The sequence below is a fragment of the Neovison vison genome, chromosome 10 (genome assembly GCF_020171115.1).
Source record: "Neovison vison isolate M4711 chromosome 10, ASM_NN_V1, whole genome shotgun sequence".
NCBI classification, from domain to species: domain Eukaryota; kingdom Metazoa; phylum Chordata; class Mammalia; order Carnivora; family Mustelidae; genus Neogale; species Neogale vison.
In genome coordinates, this window is record NC_058100.1 from 73,905,499 (window position 1) to 73,932,619 (window position 27,121).

At 54.4% G+C, this 27,121-nt stretch overlaps 1 protein-coding gene across 3 annotated transcripts; it reads right to left on the reverse strand.

The window, feature by feature from the left end:
• Positions 1–4,745: 4,745 nt before the first annotated feature.
• Positions 4,746–12,378, reverse strand: KLHDC8A (kelch domain containing 8A). 3 transcript variants are annotated; one of them, XM_044266349.1, is made up of 6 exons: positions 12,329–12,378; positions 11,002–11,175; positions 7,813–7,977; positions 7,406–7,621; positions 6,682–6,783; positions 4,746–5,814 (listed from the first exon to the last, which is right to left on the reverse strand). In XM_044266349.1, exons 2-6 carry the CDS (start codon positions 11,132–11,134, stop codon positions 5,621–5,623), a joined length of 810 nt encoding a protein of 269 aa, XP_044122284.1. In that variant the 5' UTR covers positions 11,135–11,175; positions 12,329–12,378; the 3' UTR covers positions 4,746–5,620. The 3 variants fall into 3 exon arrangements, with proteins under 3 accessions (XP_044122284.1, XP_044122285.1, XP_044122283.1); XM_044266350.1 differs by lacking the exon at positions 12,329–12,378 and adding an exon at positions 11,957–11,961; XM_044266348.1 differs by lacking the exon at positions 12,329–12,378 and having other exon boundaries at positions 11,002–11,377.
• Positions 12,379–27,121: the final 14,743 nt, after the last annotated feature.

Genomic DNA, 27,121 nt, shown 5'->3' on the forward strand with positions numbered 1-27,121 from the left:
CACTTCCTCCTGGCCCTGCCTCCACAGCCTCCCCCCTGCACTTGGGAGTGGGCCCGTGAGTCCGGAGAGGGCCAGGCAGGGCGGGGCACAGGAGGTGTGCCCGGGAGGAAGGAGGGGGAGGGACGGTCTGCCTGGTGCCACCTCCCTGCCCCGGGTCTGGCTCCCACTGGCAACCTGAGCCCTTGGCCTCCCAAACCGCTCCAGGAATGCAAACCCCAAACAAAGCACATTCTTGAGCCTGTCACCAGCTCCTGACCCTTGGTAAGGGAAGGCCAGAGCCAGCATTTCTCTTGGCCCTGAATGACAGGAGCACAGTCTGGTGCTGGGGGCTGTTAGCACAAGCCGGGATTAATAGGCTGGCTGTCCCCCAGAGCTTATGAAAAGCCCAGTCCTGAGCCAGTCCTCCTGTCCAAGTCTGCTGCAAAGGGAGAGGGACCCGATCCCTAAGCGAGGGGACTTGGAATACCGCTGATTTCCTGAATCTGATTCTTTGTGCCAGTCACGGGCTGGAGACGGGCTCCAAGGAAGCCGGGGCTGTCCACGCTGGTGCTGTTTCTCCGCTCTTTGGTTTCTGGCTTCATTCAATTCAGCTGTTACACATTTATTTCACCAGTTATTTGTTACGCATCTGGACACAGCAAGCCCGGCTCTCTGTGATGCTCTGAGCGCCCGAGGGTGAATGGCATCGTATGGTCCTGAGAACCTACAAAGTTTTGTGTGGGGGGATGGGGCACGTGTGGGGGCAGTGGCTGTTCACCAGGTGCACGAGGGGCAGGGACCCTGGGCAGAGGCAAGGAGGGGAGGAGGAGAGGCGGGGAGGTAGGAGCTGTGCCAAGGGACTCAGAGGCCCAGACTGAGGCTGGGAATTGCCTGAAGAGTAGAGGGTGCTCCCGGGGATGCTATGCTTGGCAAGGACCGCTGGATTCGGAGACAGAGAAAGATTTCCGAAGCATAGGGGCTCTAACAGCGATGCGAAGGGTGGGCTGGAGGAGAACGCTGGGGGCGCCGCAGCAGTGGGGAGGCTGTGACTTGCTGCTCATGCCCGAGGATGAGGGGCTGAACCCGAGTGGTGGCCAAGGGAAACGGGGAGGGGCCAACCTGAGGGGATGTGAGTGAGAAGACCGAAGGTGGCATGGTTCTTTGTCACCACGGTTGAGCCGGCTTTCTACAGGTGTTGGATGCAGAGGTCTGAGGTGAACAGAGACCCATCCTGAAGGGTCCCCAAAGATGGGGACACTGAATCCAGATAGGGGAGCCCGGGAAAAGGATTTATCCCTTACTATTCCCTTATGAATGTTTGCTTTTAAGGATGTGAGTTGCTAAACAGATTAGGACCGAGCCTCACTTTCTGTTGAGTGGGAGGGAGAGTGCCCCCAATGTCCCCTTCTCATCCTCCAGATAAGGAGGGCAGGGCAGGCCCCCTTCGGGGGACAGTGAGTGGGAGCTTAGGAGTCCATCGCCTCAAGGGCACAGCCACACCCTCCCTTGCAAGGCTGACCAGAGGAGGAGCCTGGAAGGCCCAGCTCCAGCCCAGATAGGCCAGACCACTAGTCGCAAGCCTGGAGGTCCTCACTCCAGCAATGCGGAGGGTGGAGGGAAGCTGGGGGGAGACAGACTTCTCTCTGAACCGCCTAGAAAACTCACCAACTCTAGCGGTCCCCTCAGGTGGCCAGTCTTCAGATACTTCCGGGCCTCCAGTCCCTTATCCCACTGACCCTCTGAGTCATCTGCCAAATACTTCTTCTTCAGAGGGTGTTTTGCATGAAGAAAAGAAATGGTCTTAGGAGGGCGCCTGGGTGGCTCAGTGGGTTAAGCCGCTGCCTTCGGCTCAGGTCATGATCCCGGGGTCCTGGAATCGAGTCCCGCATCGGGCTCTCGCTGATGGAGAGCCTGCTTTCCTCTCTCTCTCTCTCTGCCTGCCTCTCTGCCTACTTGTGATCTCTCTCTGTCAAATAAATAAATAAAATCTTTAAAAAAAAAAAAAAAAAAGAAATTGTCTTAGGAGAGTCCAATCTGGCTAATGAGGAACTGGGCCTGGGAATTTTTCCCAGTTCTTCCCCTCAAGGAACCATCACCTAAACTTGCTCAAAACACACTTCTCGGGGGTGCCTGGGTGGCTCAGCGGGTTAAAGCCTCTACCTTCGGCTCGGGTCATGATCTCAGGGTCCTGGGATCAAGCCCCCCATCGGGCTCTCTGCTCAGCAGGGAGCCTGCTTCCTCCTCTCTCTGCCTCTTTGTGATCTCTGTCTGTCAAGTAAATTTAAATTAAAAAAAAAAAAAAAAAAAGACACACTTCTCAGGCACTGACTGGGTTCCAGGCATGAACCAGCTACTGAGTATGTGAGGGCAAGCTAGAAAGATTGGGCTCCCCCATTTCCGGATGAGGAAGTCACTATTTCCCCATCTGTAAAACAGACCGATCCCAGGCTTGCCCAAGCTCACACAGATACCAGGATGTGAGGGGCCTCTCCAGCTGTCATGGCACCCATCTTTCTGGGCTTGAGATTTCGAACCCCTTACATAGTACACCCCAGCTGATGTCCTTGTTGCCTCCATGCGCTATGTCATTGGAGGCAATGGCGTGTTTCGTTCAGAACGGTTAAAATCTCAGACATGGCTCAGTCACTTACTAGCTGGGGACCTTGGACAAGTTATGTAATCTCTTGGAGCCTTTAGCTTTCTCATCTACCTCATTGAGCTGATCTAAGGATTGAAGTGAGGGCTTCACCACCTTGTCAGATTGGGAGATGAAGAGGAGAAAGAAGAGGGGAGGGGCCTTTCCAGAGAGGGATGGTGACACGAAAGCCTATGCGGGAGTGGGGGTGGGGGGGTGGAGCAGGGCTTGGAGTCGGGCCATCTCTCCCCAGATCCTGAGCAGCTTTCATGGTACCTTGAGGTACAGACCACTTGGTTCACTGCTTCCTTAGCTCAGCAAGGCACCCTCAAAGTCTTTAGCAGGAGGGACCTCCAAGAGGTAAGTCCTCAGCAGATGCCAGCTCTTAGTGGCCCTCATGGGCTGTGGTGGCCAGTCCCCCATTCTCATAATAAGGAGACCCTTTTTCAGGCTCATCGTGCCCCTGAAATTCCGACCATTTAAAAACACCTCGGTCCCATCCTTAGATCCAGTATTGTTCTGTGTACTTGGAAAGGCCCCTCCTCCAACACACACACACACACACACACACACACACACACACACACACACACACGGCTTTGGCCTCTCTTGGAAAGGGTAGAGCGACCCCTGCTTGTAAACGCCTTTCTCAGGGAGGGTGAAAGGGGACAGTGGAAGGTGGGGGGTAGGGGCGGGCCGACCAGGGCTGGACTTGGCAGTGGCTTCCCAAAGCCCCTGATCCCTCACGGGGGCTGAAACTCTTCTGGCACCTTCTTCTAACAGTTATTTCAGCAACAGACCAGAAATAGGGGTGCCCAGAAGCAATAGGAAAGTCTCTCCCACAATCTGCTCACCAGGGGGCACTGGTGGCCATCGGCTGTCTCTGGCCTGCGTGGGAAGGCCAGGCTGGGCCAGCAGGGGGCAGCACCCTTCTGAGGCTGCATGAAAGGAGAAAAGCCCCAGATTCTATTTGTCCTGATCCCCAGAGCCCATCCTCCAGGAGGTTCCCCCTGAGCCCTGAGCCCTGACAGGTTTTCCTCCTCTGTTCCTGTCTCTCGGGAATGAATTCCACCATCGCACAGTAAGTGCCGACTGACTCCTCGGTAACCCCTCCCAAGGCAGGTTTTCTTTGTATCCCTGGTGCTGGTACAGCTTTTAAAAATAACTGGCTCAGTTGGTTAAGTGTCTGCCTTCGGTTCAGGACAGGATCCCGGGGTCCTGGGATCGAGCCCTGCATGGGGCTCCTTGCTCAGGGGTGGGGGGAGCCTGCTTCTCTCACTCTTCCCCTCCCCACTGCTTGTTGCTGCTCTCAAACAAATAAATAAAATCTTTTTAAAAAGAAGCAGCAGCAGCAGCAGCAGCAGCGGCTGCCTGGAGGGCTCAGTCAGTTTAGCCTTCAGCTCAGGTCATGATTCCAGGATCCTAGGATCAAGTCCTGCATCGGCTCCTTCCTTGCTCAGCGTGGTGTCTGCTTCTCCCTCTGCCTCTGCCTCTCCCCCAGCTTGTGCTCTCCCCTTTCTCTCTCTCTCTGACAAATAAATAAATAAAATCTTTAAAAGGGGGCGGAGGGGCACCTGGGTGGCTCAGTCAGTTAAGAGTCTGCCTTCAGCTCAGATCATGATTCCAGGGTCCTGGGATCAAGCCCCACGTTGGGCTCCCTGCTCAGCAGGACTCTGCTTCTCCCTCTCCATCTGTGTGCTCACTCACTCGCTCTCAAATAAATAGATAAATCTTAAAAAAAAAAAAAAAAAAGGAAAAAAGAAAAAAGAAGAAGAAGAAAGAAGTGCTCTAAAATCTTCAAGTTGTTAAGTCCACGAGCAATCCCCTTCCCCCTTGGGTAAGATGGCAGTGGACTTCAGCTGAGTGAACTGAGGCCACCGTGAAGACATCAGCTGCTGAGAGCAGCCCTTCCTGCCTCCTAACTGGAGTCTTGCCTACAGCTGTACTGGGAGCGAGGTGACATGGCCGGTTGAGGTTTGGGGATAGAACCTGCTCCGTGGGAACAGCCAAGGACAGCTGGCCACCTGGGGCCCTATTTAGTCTGACACCGTCACAGGGACAGATTTCGGGGGTCCCCTCTACCCGTCAAGATACCCATCCACCCAACCCTGGTACCAGCTGCCCGAGAGGATAGGAATATAGATTTTAATCATTGTGCTGCTGCTGTTAACCCGGGTGTAGTCAATCCAGACTTTGTGGATTTTGATGCCACAGTGTACACGAGAAGGTTTTGTACAGAAACGCTCCAGGAACGCTGGGGACAAAAGAGCCAGGGAGGGGTGGCGGAAGGAGACAGTGAGTGAGGAGAGAAGCGGGAAGCAGAGCCTGGGCTGAGTGTCTGCTCCTTCCTCATCATCGCGTTCCCATCAAGGACCCAAGAGGCCTGGGATCTTGCTGGCCGAGGCTGCTGACCTGGACTGATCCATTTGAACCTGACTTCCCTTCCAGCTCAGCGGCCTCTGCTCCAGAGCTGAGTCGCTGAGCAGATGAGGGCGAGGGCAGCCCGCTGCGGACCGCCAAACGGGTTAGGGATGCGAATCATGGGAGAGAAGACGGGTTCCGGACTCCTTGCAACCCCCTCACCATTTTCCATCCCTAGAGACCCTCAAACTAGCACAGAGCTGGGGAGAAGACAGTGATAGCCGTGGTCTTCTGACCCACCCACCTCCTGCCCTGGCCACTGGGGGAGGTGGAACTCACAGGAAGGGGAGGTAGCAGGTACTCCTGGGCCTTCCTCTGCCTGAGCAGGAGGGGAGGAGCCTCCTCAGAGCTGGGCTGGGCTCCAGCTGCAGGCTGGCGGAGTCAGCGTGTCTTCTTACGGTTTCCTGGGATCGATACAGTTTGGAGGTGGAGGGAGGTCCCCCAGAGCCCCTAGGGCCTGACCCCCCTAGTTGCGGACAGGAGCTGGCATCCTGGGAAGTCACCCAAACTGCTCTGATGAGACCATGTCTGTCGTCAAGAGTGAAGTGGTCTGGTCTGGGGCCGAGGCGCCAGGCCCGGGGGCAGCTAGGAGTCAGAGACGCATAGGGCTTCCACGGCGTCGCTCAGACCCTGGCTGACGCCCCCCACGGCCAGGAGGCAATTCTTGATGACAATGCTGGAGCAGGCGCAGCGGGGCGTGGGCATGGTGGGGAGCGCCTCCCACTTGTTCTTCCCCGGGTGGAATGCCTCTGCCGTCTCCAGGACCGTGGGTTGGTTCCCTGAAAGTGCCAAGGGAAGCGGACCTCACAAAGGAGACCAGTCACCGATCCCTGTCCCACAGCACCGTCACCTCCGTGGCCCCCTCTGGAACCCACAAGCAGAAGCCAACGGACCTCAGTCCCTGGGCTGTAGAACGGCTCCCTCCGGACCCTGGGCCTTGGCTCTTGGCCGACAGCCTCTTGGCCCTGCCTGCCTTCTCTCCCTCTTTTCATCTCCACCCACTGCTTTGACCATAAGTCTTTAGTAGACAAAGCTGCAGCCTTTCTTTTGTCTGTACTAAACAGCTGTCCCTGAGGTCTGGCTCACATTGAGCTCCCTTCATGCTCGGGCGAAGTGGGAGTCTGTCTACACTGCATAACCTCTGGGCACCTAGAGCTTCTCTGCCCTGTTGAGGCTGGGGTCCTGCCTTCAAGATACCTCTAGTCTCTGCGAGGAGTAAGCCAGCAAATCCTGCACCCATTACAAAAATCTGTCTAATCAGGTTGCTCTCCTAGTCCACGTTGGAGCTGGATATCCAGGCAGTAGAGCAAGCCAGAGAAAGAGGACCAGGCTAATCCCTGCCATGCATTTGTCCCCAGGGGTTCCTGGATAGGGCCCCAGGGAGCTGTGCTCAGCAAGCCTGCTTTCCAAGGTCGGCAGCCTGTTCCGCATGCTGTCTTGGCCTCAGTTCCCCTGTGTGAGAGGATGGAAAGAGCACATGGGGACCCGTTTGTGGATACGTGGGAGGGCATGTTTTGAATTATTTGGGTTAAAGTGGTAGGCAGGCAGTGTGCAAGAAGCCGCCAGAACCTTCTCCTGCTCACGCAAGCGCCAAGTGTCCACCAAGCACCCGACCCGCAGTAACAGCCTGACAGCGCCATCCTTACCGAGTCCTCCGGCCACTATGACCCGTCCGCTCAGAGAGCCGGCCACAAAGTCTGCCCGCCGCTTCTTGAGGAAGAATGAGCGTTCCATCTTCAGCCAGCCGCCTACGGGCCATGGATCGTGGCGCATAAATTGAGAGAGAATTAGATGCTGACCTCCCCCACCAAATATGCACCTTGTCCCCAGAGCTCACGCCCGAGGCCCAAGTCCGCTCCAACCACCCTTTGTGCTCCGGGCAGAAACTACACCTCCTGCTGTTTGAAAAGATGGGCTCCGAGGCCTCCCCCCTTTCCCATCCAGGCTTGCTCCAGTCCAAGGAACCAAAATCCCCTGCAACGAATCACCTCGTTCTATCTCTGTTCTCGTGGGCTCCAAGCTGGAGAGAAGGCTAACTAGAGGCAGCGAGCATGAAGGTCGGGATCCTTCTGGGTCTACATTGGTAAAAAGCAGGAGAAGCCCTCCCTCCCCTGGCCCTGCCTGGATGTCGTAAGAAGAGAAAATAGATGGGAAAGTCTTGGAGACAAATAACCAGCCAGCCAGGAGGAACCCTCTCCAGATGGAGGAAAGCGATCCCAACAGCAGCCCGGCAATGGTGAGGGCTGTCCAGATCTCTGAAAGGTTCCCCCTGCTAGGGCAGCGGCCCTGGGTGGGTGCATGGGATGGGGGCAAGGTGCAGGGAGTCAGCCAGAGGGGTCTTGGGCAGCGAGCAGCTGGTGCCCTGCTCACCTTGTTCCATGTCGAACACGTCCATGGTCCGGAGGAACTTGGGCTGCCGGTAGAGCCGACCCTGCCTCAGGCCCCCCAGGCTGAAGAGGCGGTCATCCAGGGTCACAAAGCTGGAGAAGGCCCGCTTGCTGGGAATGTTGGGGAACTTGGTCCAGGAGCGAGTCTCAATGTCAAAGACCTCAAAGGCATTGACTGCATACTTGGACTGTCGTCCCCCTGGGGGCCAGAACGGGGTTGGAGGGGTGGAAGAGGGGGGGCCACAGTAAGTACCTGAGGGCAAGGGCTGGGTTTCCCCTTTTGACTGTTACTGAGCTGTACAGGGAGCACACTGTGTGTCAGTGCTTCCTGTGGGAACGGACCCCAGGAGAGAAGAAGAGATAGATGCGGGACAGATAACATGTCCTTACCTAGCACATAGATCTTGGAGCCTCGGAGGAAGGAGGTGGCAGCATATCTCGGGGTGGGCATGGGTGCTAGTGACACCCACATGTCCTTGAGCATGTCATAGTGTTGGAGGTGGTTGTGTGGACGGAGGTCCAGGCCCATCCCACCAGCCGCGTACACTCGGTAGTCTAAGGAGAAAGGCCACACACATACCCCTGGCTCAGCTTATCTGCACGATGAGACAGGCCCATCAGTAATCACCTATCAGACCTGGCTCCATTAACCCCTTGAAGACCAGCATTAAAGTCAGGCCAGGTTCCCAACCACTGCAACCTCCCTGAGTGGGGCTGATGAAACCACAAGTGCCTGCCGGCTTGAGCCTGGGTCTTCCTGAAACCGCATCACGCTTGCGTGTCTCAGTCGTCCTTGGTGTCTGGCCCTTGGCTGAATCTTGCACGGGGTAGACTGTGATGGAGTGGGGTCTGGACAACCCTTCGCAGGTCTTGTCCTCTCCATGTTCCTCCCTCCTAGGCAGCCAGAGGGAATGCCAAAGAGGAGAGGTATTCCTCTGATGCCTTCCAATAGTGGACTGTTGCTTAGGCATTCCGAGACTGGAATGCTCCAGACCCAGCAGGAGCCTTTGGAAATGAGGTCAACCCTGCTTGTCGCTGGCCTTGTGGGACGCTGGCCTGCTGCTAATTTTCTCTGTCTGCCCCCTGCTCCCCCGGGAGTGCCTTCCTCCTTCGCACACTGGGTGGCGTGTGGGCTCCGGAGTGTGGGCTCCGGAAGGCATCCTGCACTAGATGAGACAGGGTTAGGGCTGAATGAGGGGAGGCTTTGGAGGACAGCAGACTAGCCCCTTTAAGGAGCCCTGCCAGGGCGGTAAGCTGGGTACTCTCAGAGCAGAAGCGAGTTCGCTCCCATTTTCTGTTGTTCTTGGCCGCAGGTAGGCAGGTAGGCAAGCACCTCCCTGACACACCGCAGTAGAGAGTATAAGCAAGGTGTCCCTTTTTCCTGGGGCTTCCCTCCAGGGCCTTCTGAGGACCAGAGACACAGCGTCCCCTGCTCCCCGACCCCACAAGCCACTCGCCTTCCCGGGGACCCACCCGTGCCTGGGATTCTGTCTCCTAGTAGGCAGTCTTTCCGGCTTCTGGCCCTAAGAGGCTTTTATTCTTCAAGGGAATTACAGGGATGAGTACTATTTCCTTCTATTGAGTACTACCTCCAGTTTTATTGAAAAAGGAAAAAAAAATCCCAACTGTAGCCTCAGGTCAGGAGATTGGGCCTGCTAATATTGGGAGGGTTTCCCTTACATGAGCTCTGCCTCGCCCATCCCTGTGCCTCCCCGAAAACACACCTCCAGCAGAGAACCCTCAGTCCGTGCCCCACCACCACTTCTGGGCCAGCTCCTACTCAGTCCTTCACGGGCACTTGGGTGTCCCCCAACGGCAGAGCTGGGCTGAGAGCACCAGACCAGTGCCTCCCAAGGCATTGACTTTGCCCTACTCGCTGTTTATTACCGAAATAATCATCGTCTGTTTCTTTCACTAGATTGTTAGAGAATTTGATCGTCCATGGCCCCAGCCTTTGCTTCAGTGCTGGCCACACAGGCATAGGAAAGCTTATCAGACCCACTGCTGAACCCAGTCAATGCCACAGTGAAGAGCAGAGACTCCATCATCACTCATTAGCCCTGTGACCTTGGGCGAGGTATTTAACCTCTTCAAGCCCCACATGGCTTCCCTCCAGAATGAGGGTAATCATAGCGCTTACCTCATCACCCAGCCTGTGAAGATCACATTAAAACACATAAAGCACCTACGGTAATGACTCAATAAATGTGAGTTCTTAATCTCCCGGCAGCACTTCTCCAGGCCGGTGGGGGAGGGGCAAGGAAAACCATTTCTCTCTTTCCCCCCACAACAGGCCTCCAGGTCTCCTCTCTTTCCTACCCAGGGCTCCTGGAGGCCCCACAGGCCACTGCCCTGAGGGATTCTGGGTTAGAGTTTCTCACTGGTCACCTTCACTGGTCAAGACCTGGACTTCTGAAAGTAGGGGCCAGGACTTCCGTCTCTCTTCTTCATCCCTGGGATCTAGAACTACGCAAGGGACAGTGCAGGTGTTCAAGAAATACTGATTCCTGATCTACAGTAGACCCAACGGGTCAATGGGATGGTTTTGCCCGAGGGGGAGGGAGGATTGCATCCCACCAAGGCTATCTGAGCTGCACTGGGGGCCTTCTAATTCCTGTTGGACCATTTCCTATAAAACCCTTTGCACTGGGGCACCTGAGTGGCTCATTCGGTTAAGCATCTGCCTTTGGCTCAGGGTCCTGAGTCCTGGGATCCAGCCCTGCCTCAGGCTCCCTGCTCAGAGGGGAGCCTGCTTCTCCCTCTGCGGCTCTTCCCACTCGTGCCCTCTCTCTCCCTGTCAAATAAATAAACCTTTAAAAAAAAAAACAGCAGCAACAGCAGCAAAAAAAAAAAACAAAACAAAACCCAAACCCTGCATGTTTCAGCAAAAGAGAATTGGAGCCCCCTCTGTGCTCTGGGCTGTGCTAAACCCAACGAGAAAGAAACAAGGGATTTTGAGAAAGTGAAACGAAGAACACGTAACCTCCTGATCAGCACATGCTCGCCCTGAGACCTGTGAACCTGGGCAGGATGCTGCAGGAGCATGGCCCTCAGGAACTTTCTAGCCCCCATTCATTAGCCTCTCTGAGATTAGGAGGCAGAGGGGGAGATAGAGGGTAGTGGGGAAGGCCCTGGAGTCAGGCCTCAAAGCCCCACTGGTGGGGCCTGGGGATGGTACAAGGAGGCAGGGAAGGTTCCCAGGACCCCAGATATGTGTCTGAGGTGTTGGCCTCTAAAAGGCAGTGGGCAGGGGATAAGGTGTGGGTGGGAGGCTCTGTCGTTCTGCAGAATGAAGGCGTCTGCAGGGACACAGCACTAACCCTTCAGCTCTCCCCTCTGGCCAGGCCCGCCCATCTCTCCGGGAGGAGCCTGGTGGAATTACTAGACACTTCACCTGCTGAGCCTGTTTTCCCATCTGTAAAATAAGGCCAGTGGGTCTTCAGTTTCAGGTCTCTTATAGGGATCAGATAGGATCAGGACTGTGAGAGCGGGCCCCCGACTCAGTGTTGGTTTCTATCCCTCTCCCGGTGGTCCCCCACTCCCTCCTCTCTGCCCTCCCGCCGCCCTGGCCCCACTCGCCTTTGGCCGTGACAGAAATGCCCATGGCGGCCTCTCGCAGCACGCTCCTCTTCTTCCACTTGCCCTCATCGATGTTGTACATCTCCACGACCTTCAGGGGCAGCTGACTGGTGCCCACACCCCCGATCACCATGATCCGCTTCCCCAGGGCGATGGCGGCCACCCCGGCCCGGGCTGTGGGCAGGGGGGGCAGGGCGGTCCACTGGTCGGCCTCGGGGGAGTAGACCTCAAAGCAGTCCATGGGGATGCCGTTGTCGTCACATCCCCCGATGGCATAGACCTGCCCCCCGCTCTCCAGCAGGGAGCAGTAAACCCGGCGGCTGGGCAGCGGCGCCAGGCGCTTCCACTGGAAGTCCTTGACGTTAGGCACCTCCATCGCAGCCCCGGGGGCCCCGCCCGCCGCGCCCCTGTGCCCGCGGAGAGCCAGGGCGCCGCGGGAGGTGCGAGCCCGGGGGGCCGCCCGTTACTCCGCGCCCCCTCTCGCAGCCTCCATCTGGCTCCCGTCCGCCGGCTCCCGCCCGACCCCGGGCAAGGGCCCCGACGCCGGCCAGCGCTTCCAGTCTCTCCAGACTGCACGGTCCGGCGGCGTCCGCGCCTGGCCCTGCGGGAGGGATTGGGCGAATCAAGGGCGGTCGGGGCCCCGCGCCCTCGCCTCCTCGCGCCGCCGGCCGGGCGGACTCCCGGCTCCCAGGTCCTTGCCAACTTTAAAGGGAGGACGCGGAGGCCGAGGGCGCCACCCCGCGGCGGCATCGCGCCCCGCAGCGCCCTGTCCCCCGCCCCTCCGGACGGGCTGCTCGGACGCCCGCGGGGCGCGCGCCGGGCTGGGGGCTTTCTGGGGCTCGCGGCGCCCCGTTGCCTGCCAGCGGAAAGAGGAGTTAATACCTCCGGGCGCCGCCGCCTCCCTGCCCCCGCCCCCCTGCCCGCGCCCTCCCGCCCACGCCCCCGCGCCACTTACACAGCCAGGCCCGAGGAGCGCGGCGGCGAGGCGCAGACCGCGCATCAGCAGGGAGCGGGGAAACGGGGATCCGGGAGCCCCTCCGCCCCGGGGCGGCGGGGAGCCGGGGAGAGGGCGCGGTGTCCTTCCCCAGCGCGCACGCCGCCGTCACACATGCGGGCAAGGAGAAGGGACGAGCAGCGCGAAGGAGAAGCGGAGCCGCCCGCGGGGAGGAGGCCGGCCCGGCTGCTCCGCGAACCTCCCCACCCGCAGCCGCCACACCTGTGCAGGAGGCCGCGTGCGCCCCGCGGCGGAGCAGGCCGTGACCTCTTTACATAAGCGCTGGCAGCACCCACCCGCGGGGGAGGGAAAGGGCCCCAGGGAGCCGCTCACCTAGTCTACGGGGTCAGAGGGGCGGGGCACTGGAGCCAGGAACCCAGATTTCAGGGACCAGACTCCCTCCAGCCTGATGGTGGTGGTGGTGGTGGTGGTGGTGGTGGTGTGTGTGTGTGTGTGTGTGGCGGGGGTGGGGGCGGTTTGTGTTTGTTTTGGATGAGGAGGCGGAGAGACCAATTACCCAGTTTATCTACAGCACCCAGACCCGGTTCGTGACAGGCTGGCTCAGTAGTCAGCTTTGCGTTGGGGGAGGCAGGATCAAGTGGTTTAACCTCATAGAAACAAGGTCCGTGGGTGTGACATGTGCAGACCCGACACAGGTGCACCCAGACAGAGCGGGGCCACTGACCCCGCACACCTCTGTGACTTACACATCGCCCCAGCCTCTCCCGTCCGGAAACAGTAACTGACAAAGCACACACATGTGGACACGTAACCAGAGACACCGAAGTAGATGGAGGAAGCGGGGGGGGGGGTGGGGGGGGCGGCGCTCCCCCACTGCCATGCCTTCTGCACACTCCTTGAGGAGGGGAGGCCTGGTTATGCAATGTTGCCACTCAGCACCAATCCACAGGGCTTGCCAAATAATTTTCTCAAGCCACATTCTCATAGCCTTTTCAGGATAGCAATCCCTTGTAACAAAGGTGCCCAAGACACCTGTGGGCCCCCTGGTCTGACTGCAAATCCTGTGGGGTCCTCTTTCTTCCTGGTTCCCTTGAATACAGTCTTGAAACACTCAGGCTTGGGAGTCTGACAGAGGTGGGTTTGAAATCTGGCTCTGAAATTATTTAACTACTCCGAGACCCAATTTCCTTCTATTATTTTAATTTATCTTTTTATTTGGAGATAAATTGTAGATTTACATGCAGTAGTAGGAAATAACACCCTTTACCTAGTTTCCCTCAATGGTAACATCTTGCAAAACTTCTAGTACAATAATATTACAACCCGGCTATGGCAATTAATCAGGGAAGGTACTTCCTTCACATCACTAGGATTCTTTCTATTCCCCCTTTATACCCACACCTACTTCCCTCCCACCCTTTGCTCTCCAGGCCCTGGCAACTATTAATCTGTTCTCCAATTCTATAATTTTGTCATTTCAAGAATGTTACATAAATAGGATGATACAGTAGGCAACATTTTGGGATTGACTACCCACCCCTCTCCTGGCATAATTCCGTGGAAATATGCCAGGTTGTTATATGTTTGCCAATAGTTTATTCCTTTTTATTTCTGATAGAAGTATCCATAGTATTCCATGCTATGGATGGATCCTTGCAGATTTTCGTGAAGATTAAATGACATATTGTTTGTAAAAGACTCTGTTCTGTTTTCCGACACATAGCAAGGTCCTGGTAAATCGCTATTAACACCATTGTTACCTACTATCGTCAACAACATGCAGAAGAAGGCAGACAGAGAACAAACACAGACATTTTGCCCCTTGCTCAGGAATGACTTCCTGTGAGAAACAGACCTCACGACTCACAGTAGGCCTATCTTAATATCTTGAGTTCTTGACTTAGAAATTCCCGTTTCTTTTAGTTTGAATTCTCTGTACTTACACAGTAAGCACCTCTAGAACCTTCAGAGGAAGGTTGTGTTCTGTTTTCTCTATCCAGTAAGAACTCATAAATTCCAAAAGAATGTGGTCTGAATTAATGGAATTTTACAGGAAACACCAAATATTTCTCTTCTGTCCTAGGGATCACAATCTCCCCGCGTAGACAAGGGAATAGACTTTCAACCCCTGACTTGAGCTATCTTCACAAAACCAGCACAGGCTGATCAGGAAGACTGAAAGCCCTAGGCCTTCCTCAAAGGGGCTTGTGGGGTAGGTCTTCAGTCTCTTTTACCCACCGAGCTTTAAAAAAAAAAAGAAAAGAAAAGAAAAACATTTATTTACTTTAGAGAGGGGTAGGGAGAGAATGTGAGCAGGGGGAGGGAAAGAGAAGCTCTAGCAAGCTCCCCTCTGAGCATGGAGCCTGACCTAGGGCTCCAGATCACAACCCTAAGATCATGACCTAAGTCAAGATAATGACCTGAGCCGAAATCAAGGATCGATGCTTAATCCACTATGCACTCAGGCCTCCCTTGCTTACTGAACCTTTTTTTTTTTTTTAAGATTTTATTTATTCATTGGAGAGATGGAGAGAAAACACAACTAGGCAGAGGGAGAAGGAGAAGCAGGCTCCCCACTAAGCAGGGAGCCTGCTGCAGGGCTTGATCCCAGGACTCGGGGATCATGACCCGAGCCAAAGGCAGCCGCTTAACCAACTGAGCCACCCAGGTGCCCGCTTACTGAGCCTTTTACCAAAGCAGTGAGGCGAGGCTTCTTATGCCCCCCACCCACTCTAGCGGGACAGCAGAGTCCCACACTACTTTGCGCTTGCAAAAGTCATCCAGCTAACCCAAACCCTCACATACCCATTTTCTCACGATCTTTGAAACAACCCTGGGAAAGGTGACCCGGGTGGGTGTTAGTCCGCACTTTCACAGATGGGGAGTCTGAGACTTTGTGACATAAAGTAAAGGACTTGTGGCCTCTTGAGGGCCTGGACCAGTGCGGATCTGGTTTGTGAATTCCAAATCCAACATCACCCCCCAGCCCCGCCCGCCACGAACTTTAACAGTTAAATCACAAAGGAAAGCTTGTGTATTCTTAAGGACACCGAGCTTTTCCACTCACACCTGGCTTCTGGCTTTTTGTCCAGTTACAGTGAAGGAAGGAGCCCAGGCCCCCAAAGGGTTCCAGCGACTTCTGTCCCCCCATTGCCAGACTGTGTGCTGGGCAGCATCACTGGGAAAGGACTGGACTCCAGCCCCAGGAGACGCCCCATCCAAGCCTAACGCTCATGTTTTGCAAGCACCACCCTCTGTGAGGGCCACGAGATCTAGGGACTCAGAAACTTGGAAAAGTACTAAGAATGGGATGCCTTTCAGACCATGGCCTAATTGCTTGTTCTGGAAGTACTGGCTTCTCTCCATCTCCCCTACTCCTTCCCCCATGGCTCTTCCTCCCAGCCAGGTGACATCCTTTAATCCTTACATTGAGTGCACATTGAGGAAACTTGTAACCTAGCAACCGCCACTTAAGATTCCCTGAGTCACGGGCGTGTTTCCATGTCTGGGCAGAGCGCACCAAGCTGGGGCCTGAAGGCGTGCCAAGCAGAAGCAGGGAGCCTGGTGACCCCTTTGATGCCTCCCCAGCCCGCTCTGGAGCGAGGCCACTTTCCCTCTCAGCATCTTCTTCCTCCGGTCAAACCTAAACCCTTCTCGCTCTGATACCTTGCAGTGCATCAGGTCCGGCTTTCTCTTCTCTCTTAAGAAGTGTTTGACTTTCTGCCTTGGTTACAAGGTGGCACAGGACAGTGGGGAAGCAGGGGAAGGAAAGTTGATGAGAGCCTCTGACAATAAATTCTCTCTCTGGTTCTGCGGAGTCTTTCTTACCGTGATATTTCTGCACCAGCCTTGTCAAGGAGGTGCTCAGCTCTAGAAAAAGTCACTCCCCCTGCTTGTGTTCTCTTTCTCTCTGACAAATAAATAAATAAATAAAATCTTTTTAAAAAAAGAAAGAGAAGAAAAGAAAACCCACTTTCTGGAGGTATGGGAGGAACCAGATGCCAGGCAGAGATCCTGAGCACATAGGAGGTACATCGTTTCTCTCTGTGTGATGGCAAGTCCCCACACCCTGACTTTCTGGGCATCCAGGCCAGTGCGCCCAAACAGCAGGTGCCCGTGTCACAGAGTAGACCCCTTAGCAGGGCTCAGCCATGTCTGCGCCGGCGTCTCGGGCAGGGCTTCTTCCCTCCTAGCACACTGAAATCTCACGGGACTGATCTGGAGAATGGCCGGGGCCCTTTCTGTAGAGAATCACCTCATCTTCCTTGGCAGGCGCGTGGCCATATTTGGGGGTTGGGAGTGTGGAGAGCTCCTCCAGACAGGGTTGAGGCTGCGAGCGGATCCAGGGGGAGGTACATTCCTCCCCGACTTGGAAAAACTTCATGGGGCCTCCTCCCGTCCAGTCAGTGCCAACAACAGCCCAGAAGGATTCGGGGCTCCAGAGGACTCGGGAGATGGTGTGACACCAGTGCCAGAAGGCAGAAACACGCCCCTTGGGGTTGGCAGTCTGGAGGCCTGCGGGATGGCACCCTCCTCACCCCACAGTCTTGACTAGATAGAAGAACTAGCCACATGCCTTCAGCCACCCGCCCTGCCCGCTCCTCCTCCAGAACAGAGCACAGGCCTGGGGCCTGGAGGAACTTAGCGGCATCTGTTAGGGGGGCGTCTGCTGGAGAGCGAGTTTCAGGCATGGGATGTTGGGGTGCAGGCAGAGGTCATTTTGGTTTTCAGATTCAGGAGCTGCGCTATTTACAAGAGTAGGGAAGCTGCCCCTTTGTCTGCTGTTTAGTGCATAGAGATGTGAGCGCCAGCAGCAAGCGAGACTTTCTGTGAGAGACCGTGGCCCCTTCCCTGCGCTGACAGAGGAGACTGTATGAGGAAATGGGGCTTAGAACAAAGCCTGAGCATCTGGGTTGGAAACAAGGAAGAGCTTCCTGCCCAAGAGCGCCAGAAAATGAAACCACCAGCCTGAGGGGAGCTGCAAGGCCGTGGTGTCACCGGCCCTGGAGAGATACTGGAAATAGGAAAGACAGAGGCCCAAGAGTCAGGAGACCTCTGTTCCAGCCACATGTTGTTGGAACAGGGCTGTGCACCCCTGGACCAGTTGTGTCCATTCTGGTGTCTGTGAAATGAGAAGGGAGAGAGAGGAGGAACACACCGGCTGGAGGTCTCTGCGTGTGGACGCGTTCTTTACTCCTAGGGGTATCCAGGGTGGGAAGCCCGGGAGAAAGAAACATGTCACCAAGGTGACAAAGCAGCGGGTTCCAGAATGGACATCCTCACCTTCTTCCGGGTGGCACAAACACAAGGGTCTGTCTCCATCGACTCTCAGAGGCCCTGCCCGCTGCCCAAAGTCCAGTGATCAGAAAGGACTCATGGAGGGCCTGGTCCTGTTGCTGCCACCACCCCCATTTCCAACAGCTGCAGCAAGTGCGACCGGGCTGGCTCCTCGTGAGCCTTGGGCACCCACCTGGAAGCCTAACCATGCCTCCTTTTGGGTCCTGACATTGCTGGGGAGCCAGGGTGCCTGGACAGGGGGCAAAGGACTCAAGGGCTCATGTCAAGTCGTCCTGATTCTGGCCCTTCCTCTAAATGCAAAATTGTGCCTGTTTGTCCCAGATCACCAGGTGGGAGCTGGGCTAGGTCTTTGGGGCCATGGCGGGGAGGGGGGTATGTGTGGGGTGGGGTGGGGGGGCTCATACGCTAACCTGTCTCCTGCAGAGGATAGCAGAGCCTTCTCGGAGGCCTGGGCAGCTCTGCGGAAGAGCGGAGGCGGCGGGCTGGGGAAGGCAGCAGCAGACCACCCCTCGAACACGGCTCTTTAAATGCCCATTAGTAAGCTAATATCGCCATTTCCAGAGCCAGCAGCGCCCTCCATTCTTCTTAATTAAAAAGAGCTCCACGTCCTGGCAGAGCTGGGAGAGGGCTCGGAGTGATTTACACACCAGCCCCGCTGCTCCAGCCAGGAAATCAGCGAGGAAAATTGATTGGCAGACGGGCCAGCCTGCCTGTCACGGATGGCGCATGTGTGTGTGCTGGGGGGGGGTGAGGTGAGGGGGGCCGGCTCCCCTGCTGACGGGCTCTGAGTGAGGGGGGGGAGGGGGGACTCACCCCAGGCCCATAGAGCTCTGCAGGCCCAGAGGTAGAGCCTTCTGCCAACAGAAGGCTAAACAAAGGCTCTCCTGCTCACCTCCCGCTGGGGTCCCTCATCCTGGCAAGACTTTCTCATCTGGAGGACAGGAGCTCAGGCTGTGAGGCTGTTGTCTCATCTCCCAGGAGAGACAGGGGCCACTCCCTAGAGGTTCCCCTCATTTCCAGTTGGATACCGCTCACCTGATAAGGAACATTCCTGGGCTTCTCTTTGGCCACTGCCGATTAAGCTGGGAGGAGGGTTTCTCCTGGTCCTGGCTCTCCTTCCTTGTCCCCCTGTTGACGCCCCATTTTTTTTCTGAGCCCGAAGTCCTGTGGGGTCCAAGGCTCTGGGCCCTTCCGGGGTTGGGAAGAGGCTGATGGGGCTCCACGGGGTGGACCATTTTGTGATGACGCCAGAGAGCCAGGAATGGGAGTGCAGTCACCCTCGGAGGGCCCAGCCCCTCTTTGGCCTCTGCCTTCTAGCCAGGCCCTGGGGCATCCTTCTGTGCCGCCCAAAAGAGGGGCCGGTCCCCCGGTCCACCGTGGTCCGGGCGTCCACCGAGGTACAGAGCGTCTCTCACTCCAGCACCGTCTCACCTCACCCCTTCCCCACCTTCACATGCTCGCACACATGCCCTCCTCCCCAGAGGCTCTGGAGAAGGGTCTGGGCAGAAGCTGGTTCCAGAGGAGGGGTGGGGACCGGAGAATAGGCATCATCCAGTGCCCAGCTTTAACTCCGCCTCCCCCGGGGAAGCCGGCAATCTGCCGCAGCCCTGAGGTTGCCATCTGGCGCCGTGACCTGTGTTCCCTCTGTGCTAGAGACGGAGACCAGGCAGGAAGGCAGGGCGGGCTCGCTGCGCGGGCGCTCTGGGTGTGTGTTTAAGAACAGATGTCAGAGAGCCCAGGAAAGGAGAGAAACAGGCCCAGCCTGGCTGAATCAGAGGGTCTGCCTGTCCTCAGCAGCGGGCGCTCCCAGGTGGGCTGAGGAGCCCAGGGAGCCTGCAGTGAGCTCTGAGGAGACAGCAGCAGGGTCTGTGCCCTTGAGCGCCCTTCTGGAACCCTGGTCTCAGGGCCCTAACCTGGGTCTCCTTCCAGCTAACACTCCCTCTCCTCCCAGTGCTGGACGAGGGCTTGTCACCGTGGGACTATGTCTCCTTGCTCAGCATCCAGGGGCCATTAGTTCTTCCCTAGACATCACTAGGAAGAAGCAGAAGGACACCTGTACTCACTCCCTGATCTAGTGGCTGGCTCCCCAGCAGAGGCCACTACCAGGGATCCTGGGTGTCCTTTTGTCCTTGGTGGTCCCAGCCCAGAAAGGGCTATTTGCTTCTTCCGATGACTTCCCTCCCCTGTACTCCTAGCCTTGGGAGTTGCGCTCCAACAGGTTCCTTGGTACAGACTCCGCCCAAATCCCCCTGTGTGAAGGTCTTGTCCCATCTTAGGGGAGGGGTGAGCAAGCGATTACTTGCAGGCCAAACCCGCCTACCGCCTACAGCTCCTGATCTCAGAAGGGTTTTTACATTTTTAAATGTTTGGGGGAAAAAAAAAATCCAAAGAAAAATATTTTGTATGGGTGAAAAAATTGTATGAAATTCACATTTCAGTGTCTTTAAATAAAGTTATATTGGAACACAGCCACGCTCATTCACTTACGTGTTGCCTGTGGCTGCTTTCCCGCTACGACAGCGGAGGGGAGTCATTGCTACAGAGAGAGCATATGGCCCACAAAGCGCCAAATATTTACTATCTGCCCCTTTACAGAAAATGTTTCTGTTCCCCCACCTCCCACCTAGGTTATTTTAAGGGAAAGAAGGATACCACCTTTTTTCTTTTCTTACCTACCTTGACAGGTTAAATTGGTACAGCAATTTCTTGAGACAATAGAAGGAGCCTAACATTTGTTAGGCACCAACTGTATACCAGGCATGTTTTTTTCCTGCTTATCTTATATCTTTACAGAACTCTTGAGAGGCACAAAGCATTGATAGTGGCTTACTTTGTGGGAGCAGGGAGGCTCTGAGAGATTAGAAATTGCCCGAGCTGTCATAGCTACTCAGAAGAGAATCCTGGATTCAAACCCCAGTCTGGCTGACGCCAAAGCCCATATCCTCTCCAGGCCACCGTGATGCTGAGATGACCTCCAGCAGCCTAGTGAGAGCCCACCCAAATGGCTGCTGGTTTGGAGATCCTCCCCGCTCCCTACCCTTTCCCGGAACAGATAGGGGAAATTGAGGATCAGATTTTAGGTACCCAGGCCCTCTTCTGGCTCCCCAAGCACAGGCAGCAACAACAGTAACAACTCCACATGTGCTCCCCCTCCCTCCTCCCTCCTGCTTCCTCCTCTCCTACTATCTATTTTCATCACTTATTAGTTTTTCTTCAGGAAGGTTCGATTTGCATTTAAATAGAAAACCTCTGGAATGGCTCTGATATAACGTTAAGGTGCTAATTACAAATTCATTTCCTTTTAAAATATTAAGGCACTTTATTTCATCTCAGGGGTGATGAAAGGCAGAGGGAATGCTTGGTATTTATGAGTAATGAATATTGAGCTGTTTACCGCAAAGCCCTTACAACTCCCCACCAGTAGAGGGCAAAGAGGAGGTGTTCTGAAGACCCTTGGGGGTGGTGTGTCTCCCGAGCTTAAAATCAACTAAAAATAAATGTCTAACAGCAGTAAGAAGCCGGACTGTGGCCAGGGGCATGGAAGCTGCTGGTGGAGCACAGGACACCCTCAGACTGCCAGTTCCATCTGCTTGTAAGCATTTCAGGGCAGGACCCATGCCTGTCTTATTCACCCCTCTTTCCCATCTCCAAGCCTGCAGTAGGTACTCCAAGAACATGAAATGAATCAATGAATGAGTCAACCAATCCATCAGTTATGAAAGTGATCATTCAACTACTATTATAATCATTGTACTAAATGATTTTCTTAAGCCTCCTTGTTAGAGATTTCGTCCTTTGCGTTTCCCCCAGGGCTGTGCAGAAGATACATTTAATTTTCCTTTATCTTGAACAATAGTTCTTTGCGTTTTACATACTGATTTACGACAGCATACTCCTATGCCGTGGTTAATAATGATAGTAAAATCGTCAGATAAATCAAGTTGCCATCGTTCCATTTCATAGGTGAGTAACAAACCCGGAGCAAGAGAAGAGGTCAGCCTCAGAGCCCCTAGTTCAACTGGAAGCTCAGCCAGGACCTGCACCCTGGTCTCAGGCTCCCAGCCTCGGTCTCTTTCAGGTGTCACACTCCCCCTCCTCCCAGTGCTAGCTAGGCTACTCCAGTATTCACAGTGTCACACCCCATATTTGGCCCTTGTCCTCAAATTGCTGGGGAGCCTGAAGTGCAGTCCAGCCTCTGGCCAGGCTCAGTGCCTGGGCTCCAGCCAAGCTATTTCTGAGCTGGTGGCCAAGAGGCCTCTCTTTTCCCTTTTCCACACCTCAGCGGGATACACTCCTTCCTGCATGCCGAAACCCTATTCATTCTTCAGTGCTCAGTCTCAACCCCACCTTCTCCAGGAGCCTGGCACTATCCCTGCAGGTAGGCTCTCTGGTGTTTCCATAGAACTTTCTAGAAGTGCCACTGTGTTACCACTTAACAACTGCCTTGCATGATAATAACCATCACCATTGGTATTCAAAGGGCGACATCGAGTTCTTTACACATTTTCTATAATTTAAGTAATAGTAATAGTTAACAAGCCTATGGTGATCATGACCCATGATGAACTGACCTAAGTTTTATGACGGCGTGTGTGTGTGTGTGTGTGTGTGTGTGTGTGATTTAGCCTGTAAGGCACAATTATTATCCACATTTTACAGATGAGGATACTGAGACTTGAGGGCTTACGGACTTGGCCAAGGTCACATAGCCGGAATAGGGTACTGAGCTCAGCTTATCTGATCCCGAGGTCCGCATACGCGTCTGTGTAGGTGTTCGCTCTTTTTCACCAGATGGTGAGCATTTAAAAGCAGGAGCCCCGTTGTAGATCATGGTCGCAGCTCCTTTGGAGCCAAGCACGACAACTTGTACGTGGTTGATAATCGAATACGTTGAACCTAATCCAGACCAGAAGCCAGAAGTCTTGGATATTGGCTGTACGTCAGTCTGTGGTGCCCCAGACGCTGATCTCTGAATGTAATCATCTGCGTTAAAACCAGCTGGGAAGGAACCCTTAACTTCAAAGCCAGAGAGGTCTAGCTGAGCAAGAAAGGCACTTTGAGACCCTCGCCTGTCCCCATCTCCAGCCAGCCTGTGTGGGTGGAGCAGCCATCCTCCCATGAACACCACCGCCTGCCCCCCCACCCCATCCCCCCTGCCGGCAGCAGCCACTGGGAATGCCGAGACCACAGTCCGTGTAGACAGATTGAAATAGAACTTACCTGACCAGGGAATAAAGGATATCAGGTGATCATCTGCCAAAGGGAAAGCAGGGGAGGGGGTGGCAGAGGGCCAGGCAGGGGTTGGCTCAGAGGCTCCTTCCAGGAGCAGGCTGAAGCCCCAGAGTCCTGAGGGCTTCCTCTGCAATTGTCAAGTCCACAGCTGCTGTTTCTGGCGGATGAACCGAGGTATAGCCAGGGCTGTCTGCAGAGGGCCCCACCCTGAATGCTCAGGAGCTTGGGGGTCCCTGAGCTCCAGAAGGCCTGACCCCACCCCCCCACCGCCTCACCAAGAGGACCCGAGCCCACCAGCCAGAGCCCTGGCGCCTCTGCCTGCCTCCCCGGCTGCCGCGCCTCCGCTGCGAGGGCCCGCTCTGGAAGGGGAGAGGGTGAGGGGCAGACTCGCTCACACACACACAGACAATAACTGCCATGGAAACTAACCAACAGAAAGAAGATTTAGGGAGCCGGACTCCTCTGCCAGATGGAAGAGAATGGAAGGAAGAGGGAAAGGGAAGGGCGTTTATGCGAGGGGCAAAAGCCCACCTCAGCCCTTAATCCGTTGATCGCAGGTTTCCTGCCTTTGGCATGGGGGTGCGCTGGGCAAAAGGCAGAGGGGTGGGGTGACCTTTTCGTGCTAGAGTCCCAAAGAGCCACCCCATTCCTTTGCCTTTCCGTTCTCAGATGGGGCGCCAGTGTTCAGAGAGGGCGAGCACCTCTCTCAGAAATGCTCAGCGCTGCTGGCAAGCGAGACGGGTTCTACCAGGTCAGGCGGGACCTTTCAGGACCGTTTGGATCACTTTGCTTGGAGCGGTGGCCCATGGAAGTTTCTTAGATGAAAAGCCTAGTGTTTCAAGGGATCACAAAACATGGTAGGGTTTAAGCCTGGCAGCCTCTGTCCATGAAGTTAGAGCAGCGTCTGGTGTGGAGGGAAAGCAGGTGAGGGCTCACAGAGATGCGGTCTGGGTGCTTCTCCTTTCTAGGACTTTGAGTTCTGTTTGGGGGCATTGTCTTTTCGGAGGAAAAAAAAAAAAAAAACAAAACTTTTTTTTTTTTTTTTTTTTTTAAGGAAAATAAAATCTTAACGAGGGGAACATTTTTGTACTCTCCGGGAAGGTACTGTTGGGGTAAGAATGTGAACTGAAGGGCACCTGGGCGGCTCAGCGGGTTAAGTGTCTGCCTTCGGCTCAGGTAATGATCTCAGGGTCCTGGGATTGAGTCTCGACTGGAGCCCCACATCAGGCTCCACACTCAGCGGGGAGTCTGCTTCTCCCTCTGCCCCCCCCACTTGTGGTTGTTCTCAAATAAATACGTATATACATAAAAGCTTTAAAAAATGTAGGCAGAACATGAGACATCCACTCCCAACTATTTAGCTGTGAGACCCTGGGCAAGTTCCTTGTGTATGCCATGAGACCAGAGGGGTTGTGGAGAAGATTCAATGCGGGGAGTGTGTCACGGACTTGGAACAGTGCCTGGCCGTGTGTGTCTGCCACTGTTGTTGCTATTGTCGTCAGGCTTTGAGTCCCGTTTCCGCAGCTCTAGCACTGAGAGGGTAACACGAATCTGTCTCATGGGTATTCATTGTGCGCTCAGATTCGCTGGGGTGGCTGCAGGGGTCTATACATTTGGTAAAAACCATCCAACAATGGATTTTATTGTATGTAAGTGACACCCCGATGTTCACGTGTGTTTATGTGACCGGGTACATCAGCGTGAGCCTTTCAACGTAGGGAACAGTCACTCTGTCCTGACGCCCTGGCCCTCTCCCCATAAAGAGAATACAGAGAGTGAGCGCGAGAGGTTCGAGACTGGGGGAAGAGGGGTGTTAGCTGCCGGGGGAGGAGGGGCTTGTACCTCAGCTCTATAGATGTTGTCCGTATTGGGCCACCTATGGAGACGAGATATTCTGGAGGTTTCCTGAGGCTTGAACATCAGTCTCTTATCTGCAGAGGCAACACCTGGGTGACTGATCTGCCTTTAGTAACGCGGTTTCTCATTCCATCACCTGGTATAAGGAGGCGAACGGCACTCCAGTTTGTTTGGTTTTTTTTTTAAGATTTTATTTATTTATTTGACAGACAGAGATCACAAGTAGGCAGAGAGGTAGGCAGAGAGAGAGAAAGACAGGGAAATAGGCTCCCTGCTGAGCAGAGAGCCCCATGCGGGGCTCGATCCCAGGACTCTGGGATCATGACCTGAGCCGAAGGCAGACGCTTTAACCCACTGAGCCACCCAGGCGCCCCTCTGGTTTGCTTTTCAACATCTGTTCCAGGAGCCATTTCTTCGCCATGGCCTCGCTGCCAGAGCTATCTGTCCCTTTGTCTCCCAGACTCCCCTCAGAGCTGTACTTTGGCCTCTGAACAGGGTGACATGGTGACCATGGGCTGCAAGCTGTCAAACATTGGCCTGGGGAGACAGCTGTCCATTAGGACAGCCGAAAATGAACTATGGGCCACATTAAAAATGCCTGAGAGATTGCTACAGCCCAATTAAAGAGAAGGTGTGAGTGTGTGTAAAGCGACTGGAGGGGGTGGAAAGTAGAATATAATTAAGAATCAAGTGAAACTGATCCCTGGGGACAGATTACAGACCACAAGCAAACAGCTTGCCTAAATGAGAGCTGCCTGGTGATGCCGGAGATTGGCCCCACGCCGCCTAACAGCTCCAAGCCAAAGGGAAGCTTGCTGATCCCTGTTTGCCCTGTGGGGCGATGTCTCTAAATAAATAAATTCCATAATCCGTAATCTGAGAATAATTTGAACCTCAGTTGGTCCGTTCTAAGCAAATATTTGGAGGGGCTGGCTCTCCTTTCTTCTCTGTTTTGTTCGGGGTTCCAAGACTGAGAGACAGGTGTGAAGACGGTGACGGATGAAGATGTTTCAAATGTGAAATCCGTTCGGGAAAATTCCCCTCATCTCTCCGCTCACGTCCAGAGGCAGGGAAGAGAAGGGGAGGAGGTGAGATCATGACAGCAAAGGTAGTCATTAAGATGACGGTCACCCTAAATGACAGTTCTGAACGTGAAATCCTGGGGACAAGGAGGTCTGACGTGCAGCCCGGAACATTTCCAGTGATGAAAACGATGCTTTTGGCAGTGGTCTGATATTAGGTGATGAAGTAAAGAAAGCGTGTTCCAGTTGAAATTAGCAGGCTGGGGTCCAGGTTAAAAAGCAAACAAAGGAAAGCAGCCTAGAGTCAGTTGGGGTCCTGGGATACAGATAAATCACAAAGCTGGCTTTATCTGCAGGTGTCAGGATTGATCAGCCCAGGGTCTATTTCCATCTATTTCCAAGGCTCTTCTCAGCCACCACCATTATCACTCCCTGCCAAAAAAAAAAAAAAAAAGGCCCCAGCAGAAATATGAAAAAGGTGCTGGATCTGAAATCCTGCCTAATTTAAGCTCTGCTCACAAAGAAGGCCAGAGAGCACAGGGAGGGGTAGAAATCAAGTAAGTAAATGTCAGCCCTGCAGTTGGGTAGAAGCCATTAGCCAGGCAGAGCATCCAATTAGAAAGCATTGAATTAGAGCAGTAAGAGACGGGGCCTGACATCAGAGGGCATGGCGGGGAGGGCCAGTCAAAGTGGGCAGGAGGGAGCACAAGGCAAGGCAGTCGGGAGAGGATTACCGTAAGATGTACAAACGGCCAGAGCAGATGCCTTCCAAATGACAGAGCCTCCCGTCCAGACAGCCTTCATAAAACGCCCACATGATGCCTTTGTCCTCCCCCCAAATCCTGTCTCAGGGAACTCAGCCATCCTATGGGCTATTTTGGAAAAGATTTCTCCCTTCTGCCTGAACCCAGAGACAAAAATGGGTCGCTTTCAGTCACTCCAGGGTTCACACGATAGACAAAGGAGGGGAGCAAATCCCTTGGCAAATAGTGCCTGGGGGATTTCATTTTTCCACTTTTCAGTCCAAACCTGCTCGAACAGATGCAGAAATACGTCTGTCTGCCTGCGCACACAAGAGAACTCTGTTCTTGGGGAGATGTTCTCATTCAATGTTACAATTATTTTATTTTGTAACAGGTCTGTTGATGTGGAGTCTTTTGTCCCCCCTTTTTATAAACTCATGTTCCCTTGTCCAGAGAAGGAAAAGATGAACATTTTCCCCCTTTCTCCTAAACTGGAAGATTTCAGATTAAGTCTCTTAAAAAGCCACATATGCCAGGGAGGCCCATGTGTCACTGATTGCAGGATTTAAGGGGGAGGGGTGCGTTGAGGATCCACTCTGCAAATGAAAAGAGAAAATAGCTTTGATTTAAGGACAATCAAGTCTCTCTCTCTCTCTCTCTTTCTTTTCTCACTTAACACATATCTCCTGGGCACTTCCTGAGCACAAAGCATGAGACAGCACAGCAGGTATGGTCTGTGTGCTTGGGAAGCTTTCAGGCTCCAGAGGGGATAAAACACAGGACATCCACCCCCAGAGTGGAAGGAGGCATGTGCTGAGTGACATACGACCAGCCTGCTATTTGGAGGTGGAGAGGAAGAAGAAATCATAATTACCTGAGAATACCAGAGAACATCGTGTTGGTTTTTTTTTTTTTTTTTTAAGGTTTTATTTATTTGTGGGGCACCTGGATGGTTTCAGATATTTAAGCATCTGACTCCGGCTCAGGTCATGATCTCTGGGTCCTGGGATCGA